Raw genomic sequence first — 11,594 nt, forward strand, 5'->3', positions numbered from 1 at the left:
TTGAAATAATTCTGAAGCTATTTAAGATATATTACAAAGTAAGTAAATATGTTGATACTTGGGAGTTAGGGTTTTCACTGAAGAAGGAACATGCAAATAATAAAATGGGGAAAGGCAAGGTTGAACTCAACACGAATTGGCTGGAATTAGAGTGTTGGTGTCCACTCAATTTCTAAAATAGGTCTATGTGTACATGTGTGTGTATACCTTTATGAATCCAGGTGTATAAGTGCTTGTGAGTGTGTATACATGCATACTTTCTAGCTCTGTTCATTAACAGGGCCTAAAAGCAAATAATTTACCCACCACCCAGACCTTGATCTCTTATAATATTTCCACACAATAGAAAACAGGAGTCCTTGGAGAAGTGACTGATGCCAGGACGTAGCTGAGCCCAGAGTATTATACCAGCAAGTAAAGAAATACTCGAAAATAACATGAAGGCATGACCAGGGTCACAAGGGCTGGCTGAAGGGGTTCCCTTGGGCAAAAACTGGGACATTCTGAGAAACTAGTTAAGGGATGTAAAGAATTATAAACCACTGATAGTCAAAGAATCTGTGCATCCTTTTTGGTAGTAGATAATAAATAAATGGGAACAGAAGTAGTAGAATCTTGCTGACATTGAGTTCCAAGGGCTGGCAAATGTGAAAGGCATGCTGAAGATGGAAAATCATCACAGTGGTAGCTGCTTTACCCAGGAACCATAGGCACCACGTCAGGGCGAGGGCTGAGGACTTTTGCTAAGAAGCAGTATATGTGTGTGGTCTTCAAGTGTTTGTCTACAGACTGCTTGTTAGTTGCAAGGGAAGTAATAGTTTCTATTCCAATGAAAGAAATAGGTCCATGTGGGTCAGGTGATCAACAATGAATATCACCAGTGAATAACAGATGGATGTGATATACCTTTAAATGTGACACTCCGAGACGGACACTACATGTATTCTGACTAGGAATGCGTAATCTGGTTTAATCATGAGGAAACATCAGACAACCCCCAAGTGAGAAATTCGAGTATTAAAAAGAACCTAAGGAACTGACTGTATTTTTCAAAAATGCCCATGTCACAAAAGTCAAAGAAAGACTGAGGAAATGTTCCAAGTTGAAGATGACTAAAATGACATACTAGTTAAATCCTGGACTAGATCTGTTCTGGAGGGAAAAGTCTCTATAAAGGACATCACTGAGTAATTGACAAAATTGGAATATGAACATGAGATTAACAAAGTTGATACCCAGATTGTGGCTGTGGAAGGGAATATCTTTATTCTCAGGAAAGACACACTGACGTATTTAGAGGTGGAAAGCCAGGATAACTGTAACTTGCTCTCCAGTAGCTCACAGAAAAAGAACGCTTGCAAGTGAAGCAAAATGTTAACAGTAAGTGCATCTGGTAAAGGATATGCAGGTGCCTTTCGTACTATTTTTATTCCTGTAACATTTGTCTAAATTTGAAATTCTTTTCAAATAACATTTTTTTAAAGTACACTTTAGGCACGCTGATAATTGAAAAATCTAAACATATTGGGAAGCATTGTGCTATGTGAAATAAACCAGACACGAAGGGACAAATCTGGTATGATCTTGCTTATGAGAGGTCCCAAAATAGGCAAATTCATAGAGACAAAAACTAGAATAGCAGTTACCAGACGCTGAGATAAAGAGCAATGGGAGTTTTTGTCTAATGAGTAGAGTGTTTTTGTCAGGGTGATGAATGAGTTCTGAAAAACATTTGAGGGTGATAGTTGTATAACACTGCAAATGTGCTTAATACCATGCATTTACTTTTAAAAATCGCTAAAGTTTTAAATGTTATCTGTATTTTATACAATAAAAGTATCTTGGGTGGGTTTATTTGTATCATAAAAGGATTCTCCACAGCTCTTTAAATATAAACTGTTTATTTAAACAATTTTATGCAAGTTTTAAGATTCACATTAGCTACGTTTTGAAGGTTCCACTTATAACTGATTATGAAATAGCTGTAATTCATATTAGTTGGTTTTTAAAATAAATTATTGAAAAAGTGGTATTCCTCTGGGGCAAAGATCTTCGCTGGTTTCAGCAGCCAGGTCTTCCCCTTGTCAAAGCAGATGACACTTCAGAGCACTTCACTTCGTTCGTCAGCTGCGCTTCTCTCAGGAGGAGGATGCTGCTCCTTAGGCTTCACACAAATATTTCATAAACATAAGCTTTTCTCTTTCTCACAAAGATCATACCAAGAGGAACGAGGAAAACAGATGTTGCTTGTAAGGCTCCTAATAGACGTGTTTCCACTGTAAGCTGATCTGACTCTGAATTTGGCATCTGCCCCATTCGTTGTGTGGGCTGAGCATTTTAGACGCACAGTTTGGCACAAAGTTTATAATGACCTTTGACTGTTACCTGAAAACCCAATGATAAAATACTTTCACTAAACCTCCTGAGAGAGTGATTTCACAGTCTAAGCAAATGTCTTCGAAATACATCATTCTGGTCACGGAATTGATTTTATTCTTTGGTCGGGAATACTTATTTTGTCTAATACAGAGCGGTCCCCAAATCTGACTGGGAAAAGTCTGTGTGGTCAGAATGGTAGAAAAGGAAGGACATAAATCTCTTGTAATGTTCTCTCAGGTCATCCTACCACAGCTTCTCAATTAACCTTCACCTCCCCTCCCTCCAGGCCAGGCTGCCAGGGCCTAGGGGAATGCCCGGAAGTCTAGCTGCAGAACAGTCTCTCCTTGAGTCCTGCTGCTGCAGCAGCTCCAGTCCCTCTCAGGGGAAAGGAGCCCAGGTTCATCTGTTCTTGACTTATCTTATTTGTAGCTACACCTTTTTTTTTTTTTTTTTTTTTACAGTTTTATGTAATTGACATACAATAAACTGCACTTTTTCTAGAGATGTATCTATTTATTTGGAAGGCAGAGCATCAGAAAGAGTACAAGAGACACACACAAACAGAGACACACAGAGAGTGAGGTCTTGTATCTGCTAGTTCACTCCCCAAACTCCCGCCACAGCCAGGCTGGGCCACGCTGAAGCCAAGAGCCAGGAACTCCATCTGGTTCTCCCACATTAGTGGCAGGGACCAAACACTTGGGCCATCATCCACTGCCTTCACAGGTATAATAGCAGGAAGTTGGATCAGAAGCAGAGCAGCCAAGACTCTGACTGACACTTGGATTTGAGAAGTCCGTGTCACAAGCAGTGACTTAACCCACTGCACCGTAATGTCAGACACATATTCAAAGAGTAAAATTTAATGAATTTTGGCATATGTGTGTACCCATGAAAGCATCACCATGTACATATCACTACTCTCATGCCCTTTTGTAATCTTGTCTTTCTGCCCTATGTCATCCACTTGCAGTATTTCCATTTTTGGGTTCTCACAGATAAAGCTACTGTGGCATTGATTTACAAGTTTTTATATGAGTGTATGGTTTTCATTTACCTTGAGTAAATACCTACAAATAGAATGACTGGGTCATATGGTAAGTATAAGTTTACCTTTTTAAGACATTGACAAATGACTTTTACAAAGCACTCTTATTTTATTTTCCTTCAGTTACTGTAGGAGAGTTCGAGTTGATACACATTCTTGGGAATACTTAGTATGGTCAATGTTTTCAATTTTAGCCATTCTGATGGGTATGTGGTGGTATCTTATTTTAATTTTAATTATTAACAGATCATTATGTTGAATATCATGTTCTTATTTGGCATCCATTTATTTTTATTTATTTTTAAAAGATGTATTTTATTTATTTGAAGGACAAGTTACAGAAAGAGAAAGGGATACAGAGTTACAAAGAGAAGGGTGTTCCATCTGCTGGTTCACTCCCCAGAAGGCTGTAATGGCCAGGGCTAGGCCAAGCTGAAGCCAGGAGCCAGGAGCTTCTTCCAGGTCTCCCATGTGGGTGCAGGGGCCCAAATACTTGAGCCATCTTCTACTGCTTTCCCTAGTGTATCAGCAGGGAGCTGATCAGAGTTGGAAGTGGAGCAGCCAGGAGTCAAACCATGCTCACACTGGGATGCCAGCGTCACAGGTGACAACTTTACCCATCATGCCACAACACTGGCCCCTTCACTTTTTTTTTTTTTTGACAGGCAGAGTGGACAGTGAGAGAGAGAGACAGAGAGAAAGAGGTCTTCCTTTGCCGTTGGTTCACCCTCCAATGGCCGCCACGGTTGGCGCGCTGCGACCGGCGCACCGCGCTGATCCGATGGCAGGAGCCAGGTGCTTCTCCTGGTCTCCCATGGGGTGCAGGGCCCAAGCACTTGGGCCATCCTCCACTGCACTCCCTGGCCACAGCAGAGAGCTGGCCTGGAAGAGGGGCAGCCGGGTACACTGGCCCCTTTACATACATTTATCTTCTTGGCTAAACTGTTCATTATTTTTTCAAATTTTTTAAACTTTTGTTTATTATTTTCACCTTATTTAGAGACACAGAGAGGCAGACAGAGATCTTCTGTCCATTGGTTGACTCCCCAAATGCCAGCTATAGGCAGGACTAGGCCATACCAAAGCCAATAGCCTGGAGCTCAGTCCAAGTCTCCTACATGGGTTGCTTGGATCCGAGTACTTGAGCCATCATCTGTCGCCTCCTGGGGTGTGCGTTAACAGAAAGCTGGACTGGAAGCAGAGTAGCCAGAACTTGAAGGAGGCACTCCAGTATGGAATGCAGGTTTCTAAACTGGTGTCATAACCACTGTTTCTGACATCCTCTCCACTTTTGCCCATTTTTTTATTAAATAGTTTTAATAAAAGATTATTTCTTATTTTTTTATTTCCAGAAAATTTTGTACTTTTAATGTTTTACTCAGTGAGCTTTTCTCTTGGTGACTAAGATTTTCTCCTATGTTTTTTCTCATTTTTGTAGGTTTTTTTGAGAATTATGAATGATTTTTATTTTTTGCTTATTTGTATTTACCTTTTCCAGTAGACATGTACTTCATGTGAAATGGAATTATATTTTTTCCCAGAAATCTTTTAAATAAGGTATATAAACTTACTCATTTTTATAGTTTCATCTCACATTTAGGTGTATGATTCATTTTTTTAAAAATATTTATTTATTTATTTGAAAGAGTTATAAAGAGAGAGAGATCTTCCATCTGCTGTTTTCTCCCCAAATGGCCGCAATGACCAGGGCTGAGTCAGGCCAAAGCCAGGAGCCAGGAGCCAGGAGCTTCCTCTAGGTCTCCCACAAGGGTCCAGGGACCCAGGGACCTGGGCCATCTTCTTCCACCTTCCAAGGCACGACAGCAGGGAGCGGGATCAGAAGTGGAGCAGCCAGGTCTCGAACCGTCACCCATATGGGATGCTGGCACTGTAGGCGGTAGTTCAACCCACTATGCCACAGCGCCAGCCCTGTTATGATTCATTTTAAGTGAATTTTTGCAGATGGTATAAGGTAAAGGTTGAAGTGGAGTTTTTTTTTACATGCAACACCCAATTCTTCTACTATAGTTTGTTTATAATTTTACCCTTTCTCCATAGAATTTCTTTAACAACTTTGTCAGAAATCAGTTGTCTGTATAGAAATGGGTTTATTTCATATTTATTTTATAGAAATGGGCTCGATTCAGTTCCATTTATCTGTTTGTCTTTATGCCAACACCATAGTGTCTTGATTATTGTATTTCTATAATAAGTTTTAAAATTAGGTAATGTAAGTCTTCTGGCTTTTACTTACTTAATCAATGTGTGTTTTAGTTATCTACATCTATTGCATTTCTCTTTAAATTTTAGAAGCAAGGATGGGCATGGAACACAGTGGTTAAGACACTGCTTGGGACAACTGTGTCCTATACCGGAGTGCATGGTTCAAGTCCCAGCTTCTCCGTGTCCAACTCAGTTTCCTGCTAATGTGTATCTAATTCAGTTTCCTCACTGGGAGGCAGCAGTGAGGGCTCAAGGGAGACCCAGACTGAGTTCCTGGCTCCTAGCTTCTGCCTGGACCAGCAGTGGCAGTTGTGGGCATTTGGGGAGTGAACCAGCAGATGGAATATCTTGTCCCACATGTTTGCTCTCTGCCTTTCAAATAAAATGAAAATAAATTTAAATTTGAAAAAAATATTTTAGAAGTATTTTCTATACGAAAGCATATTAAAATGTTTATTATTATATTGAATTCACAAAATTTTCTGCAGAGCCAATAATAGTGCTGAATCACCTGACCTCTAAACATATCATATCTCTCCTTATATTTTTATTTCTCTCATTGTCATTTTTTATCTCATTGTCATTTTTTAGTATGCAGTATTTTACAGCTTTACTCAATGTCTCCAGACATCACCACTTGTCCCTAGGATCAAAATCACCTATTCTTGAAAGCCAAAGACATGGACAGTCATCAACAATTTTACTTCTTTTTCCATCTCAATGCCTTTTTTTTTTTTAAACAAACTTTAAAAAAAAAAAAAAGATTTTTATTTGATGGCTGGCACCGCGGCTCACTAGGCTAATTCTCCGCCTGGTGCCGGCACCCCAGGTTCTAGTCCCGGTCGGGGCGCCGGATTCTGTCCCGGTCGCTCCTCTTCCAGTCCAGCTCTTTACTGTGGCTGGGAGTGCAGTGGAGGGTGGCTCAAGTGCTTGGGCCCTGCACCCGCATGGGAGACCAGGAGAAGCACCTGGCTCCTGGCTTCAGATCAGCGCAGCGCGCCGGCCATAATAGCCATTTGGAGGGTGAACCAACGGCAAAAGGAAGACCTTTCTCTCTGTCTCTCTCTCTCTCTCACTGTCTAACTCTGTCAAAAAAAAAAAAAAAAGATTTTTATTTGAAAGACAGAGTTACAGAGAGAGGGAGAGACAGAGGTGTCTTCTATTCGTTTATTCACTCCCCAAATGGCCACAACAGCCAGAGGTGAGCCAATCTGAAGCCAGGAACCAGGAGCTTCTTCCATGTCTCCCACACGGGTGCAGGGGCCCAAGGACTTGGGCCATCCTCTGGTGCTTTCCCAGGTGTATTAGCAGGGAGCTGGATTGGAAATGGAGCAGCTGGAACTTGAACCGGTGCCCATATAGGATGCTGGCACTGCAAGCTGGGATTTTAACCCATTGTGCCACAGCACCAGCCCCTCTCTATGGTTTCATTTCTCTTGTTTTCCTTATTGCATTGCCTAGGGTTTCCAGGATATAGTTTAAGAACAAACACAAAATTGTTTTTGTTAATTTATTTTCGTTTATTTGGAAGGTAGAGAGACAGAGATAGATAGCTTCCACCCACTAGTTAACTCACCAAATGCCTGCAACAGCCAAGGCTGGGCCAGGCTGAAGCCAGGAGCCAGGATCTCTATCCAGGTCTTGCACCTCAGAGACAGGGACCTAATTACTTGAGCCATTACCTCCTACCTCCCAGGGTTCGCATTATCAGGAAGGTAGAACCAGAAGCAGAGCTGGTGCTTGAACTAGGTACTCTGATGTGAGATGCATGTATCTCCTGCAGCATCTTAACCACTATGCCAAATGCTAGCCCTGTTTTTGCTTTTAAATGACTTTCTAACACTCTTGGGTTTTTTAAAAATTTTTATTTATGTATTTATTTATTTGAGAGACAGAGAGCACCCATCCACTGTTTCACTCCCCAACACTGAGAGCTTGGAGCATCTATCTGGGTCTTCCATGTTGATGGCAGGAACCCAACTACCTGAGCCATCACCACTGCCTCTCAGTCTACACCAGCAGGAACCTGAAATCAGGAGCCTTAGTGGATACCAAACTCAAGCACTCTAATGTGGGACATGAAGTCTTAACTAGTATGTTAACCACTAGGCCAAATGCCTGCCACTCTTGGCCTTGTTCTTGATCTTAAGGGGAAAACATTCCATTCATCATTAAGAATGATACTAGTTATAAGTTTTTCTTAAGAACCTTTGTCAAATTGAGAAAGTTCCTTTTTATTCCTGATTTGCTGAAAGCGTTAATTAGGGATGGACTTTGGATTTTGTGAAATACCTTTTCTGCATCTATTAAGATCAGCTAAGAAAAAAAAAAAAACTGGAGCTGCACTGTGGCACAGCAGGTTAAGCCATCTGCAGTGCGTCTTGTTTCATGTGGGTGCCAGTTCAAGTCCTGGCTGCTCCATTTCCAATCCAACTCCCTGCAAATGAGCCTGGGAAAGCAGTGGAAGATGGCCAATGTTTGGGCCCCTGCACCCACATGGGAGACCCAGAGGAAGTACTTGGTCTGGCCCAGCCTTGACCGTTGCAGCCATTTGAAGAGAGAACCAGCAGATGGAAAATCTCTCTTTATGTCTCCTTCTCTCTTTCTCTGTAACTCTGCCTTTCAAATAAATAAATCTTTTCTTTGAAAAAAGAAGATAATGTTACCATTTTCTTAGGTAGTCTGGTAAAGTACATTAGTTGCTTTTTAAATCTTAAACTTGTATTCCTGGGATAAATTTCACTTTATCACGATTTGTTATGTTTCTATGTGTATTACTACATTTGATTTGCTGAAATTTTCTTTAGGTCTGTAGTCTTCTTTTCTGGTATTACGGTAATACTGTCCTCAAAGAATGAATTGAAAATGCATTCCTTCTTTTCCGTTTTCACAAGAGTTAATGTAGCATCGTCATTTTTTTCTTAAATGTTTAGAACTCACCAGATACCAAATCTGAACCTGTAGTTTTCTTTATGGAAAGCTTTTTTTTTTTTTTTAAAAAAAAAAAAGATTTATTTATTTGTTTGAAAGGCAGAGTTACAGAGAGGCAGAGGCAGAGAGAGAGAGAGAGAGAGATCTTACATCCACTGGTTCCCTCCCCAGATAGCCACAACAGCCAGAGCTCACTGATCCGAAGCCAGGAACTAGGAGCTTCTTCTGGGTCTCCCATGGGGGATCAGGGGCCCAAGGACATGAGCCATCTTCTGTTACTTTCCCAGGCCATAGTTGGATTGGAAAGTGGAGCAGAGCTGGATTGAAAGTGGAGCAACCGGGACTTGAACTGGCGCCCATATGAGCTGCCGGCACTGTAGGCAGCAGCTTTAACCACTATGCCACAGTGCCAGCCCCTATGGAAAGCTTTTTAATACAAAACCAATATAACAGGGCTAGTTAAGTTATTAAAGTGAGTTTTGATAGTTTGTATTTTTCAAGAAATTTATCATGTTCATCTAACTTGTTAACTGTATCAGCTTTAAGTTGTTAATATGTCCTAATTATCTTTTAAATTTATGTATTAAATGTAGTTCCACTTAAAATAAATTTAAATTAATAAATGTAACTTAAGTTTAATATATACTTAATGTAATTAATGCTTTGAATTATCCTTTAAATATGTATTAGTACATGTGGTATGTTAAGATACGTATAATTAATATTTAATATGAACTTGACAATGATACCACCTCTGACATTCCTGATGCTGATCATTCCTGTTCTCTTACTCATTCACCTGCTTGCTCTCCCCCTCTCTAGTGTTTTTTGTCAGTCTGCCTAGAGATTTGTTGATTTTGAACAATTTGTACTTACATTTCCAACTTCTTAACTCAGATTCTTGGGAGCTGCCCTCAGCATCTCTGGGTGTGGTGTGGCCTGGTATGTTTCTCAAGGCCATAAAGTAGAGCAATTTTGTGTTTTGTTTCATTTTTCTCATGAGTCTTTTGTAGCAGATGTACAATATCTGAAAACTTGATTTTACATATTTTGGGTTTGTGTTATTATGTTTTTGAACAAAAAATAAAAATGGTTCTTTTTAGCCCATCTTGGGCAGACACAGAAGTCCTTAAGACTTTTCCACCCTGATTTACTGTGCTGAACTGATCTGTGGTGCTTAACTACAGAGATGATTTCCCTATTACCCTGGGAGGGAAAGGGAAATGCCATGCCTCCAGAACTTTCCATCTCTCAAAGATGTACGCAGATGATAGAATTTTGTCCAAATGGCAATACACTGGGTATGACAACAGCACAGAAGGAATCTCACGGGAAGGGAAGAGAGAGAACTCGTAACTGCTCAGCTGTAAAGATCCAAGGTAATATTATTCAGCCAATATTCCTTACATTCTTTTAGTCTCAAAGTGAAACGACAACTTGTGAGGTTAGGCTTAGAAAGACCAGATTGACTTGATGGCAAGTTGTCATGTCCCTACTGAAGTCTTAAGGGAGGGCCCTGATGTTGGGAGGATAACCGCTCCAGCCCTGGAGACTTGGCACTTCTCTCAGGGCTGGAGAGAGTGGTAGGTGCTTAGACTATTTTGCTGTGACTCAGCATGACATTTCTGATGCTGGTACGCAATACTCATGTTCTTCCTTTTTGTCTGTTTTCCAGGTTTTCTGTCTCAGCTGGTCTCTGATAAGCCTCTGACTGAATGCATCCGTGCTGGCCACTATGCAGCAAGCGTCATAATCAGGCGGACTGGCTGCACCTTTCCTGAGAAGCCAGATTTTCACTAATGGAAGAGCAAAAAGCCTAAGCCCCCCCGGAGTACGACACTGCCCTCATTGCTTCCTGAGAATTCCCACATTAATAAAGGAGAAAATTATCTGCCATATTTCCTACTATAATAATGTTCACTCTTAATTTAGAGGGTACAGTAATGCTCATAGAATCTTTAGTCTCTCAGTAACCTACAAAATGATGTTAATTCCCATAGATGCTAGTGCCTCCTAAATGTCAATTAGACAGGAATATAACATTTCAATACAAATTTTCATTTCATTTTCAATTACTTTGTAAATTCATGTATGGTATTTAGTAAATTGATCTTTTTTTTACATTTCTGCTTTGAATGCAGATGCAATTTAATATGATAGATTTTTTAAGGGAATTAATCCTCACACATCAGTCTTTAGCTTTTTATATAAATATATTTAATTTAGGAGTATGTGTGAATACACACAGGTACATACATACATAAATGTACCTCAAATAAATATATGATAAATGTTCAAATAAGGTACAGAAATACTTCTATTGCCAAGATATTCCAAATAATCTCTTCAATGTATACTCAAATATGTAATAAACTTTGGATAATTAAATAATCTGCCAAATTTTAAATTATAATATTCAAATCCTAATCTTATTGTACTCTGTAATTTGATACAAATAAAAACTTGTCATAGAGGAATTTTTTGTCTTTGGCCTGTGCTCAAAAATCTAAGGAAGAAAGATCATTATTTAATACTGGACACTAAAATGATATCTACTTTATTGACAGGGTTACGGAGAACAGCATAATACATTCTTAAAACAAATATGGGAAACCATTAAGTCACTCTTTAAAGGAAAATAAAGCAATATAACAGCACTTCTGGAGTCAGACTTATTTACCTTTATATGACCTTAGACAAATCTCTGAGTCTCCGTTTCCTCTCTAAAAAATGGGATAATAGGAGTCAGCTGTGGCATAGCGGGTAAAGCCACTGCCTGCAGCCACAGCATCCTATATGGGCACCAGTTCGAGCCCCCACTACTCCACTTCCAAACCAGCTCCCTGCTAACGTGCCTAGGAAAGCATCAGAAGACGGCTTACATTCTTGGGTCCCTGCACCCATGTGAAAGACCAGAAGAAGCTCCTGGCTCCTGGCTTCAGCCTGGCTTAACCCTAGACATTGCTGCCATTTGGAGAGTGAGCCAGCAGATGGAAGATTCTCTCTCTCTCTC

The 11,594-nt window shown here is 40.2% G+C and overlaps 1 protein-coding gene across 3 annotated transcripts in view; it reads left to right on the forward strand.

Annotated features, from left to right (window-relative positions):
- The window catches only part of ADK (adenosine kinase), a 619,463-nt gene extending 608,405 nt beyond the window's left edge, over positions 1-11,058 (forward strand). For all 3 annotated transcript variants that reach the window (XM_062214718.1, XM_062214719.1, XM_062214720.1), the window contains one exon: positions 10,257-11,058. In XM_062214718.1, coding sequence (XP_062070702.1) covers positions 10,257-10,381 — 125 coding nt within the window. In that variant the 3' untranslated portion in view covers positions 10,382-11,058. The remainder of the gene's footprint in view (positions 1-10,256) is intronic.
- Positions 11,059-11,594: the final 536 nt, after the last annotated feature.

This window comes from Lepus europaeus, chromosome 17 (assembly GCF_033115175.1).
Source record: "Lepus europaeus isolate LE1 chromosome 17, mLepTim1.pri, whole genome shotgun sequence".
Lineage (NCBI taxonomy): Eukaryota > Metazoa > Chordata > Mammalia > Lagomorpha > Leporidae > Lepus > Lepus europaeus.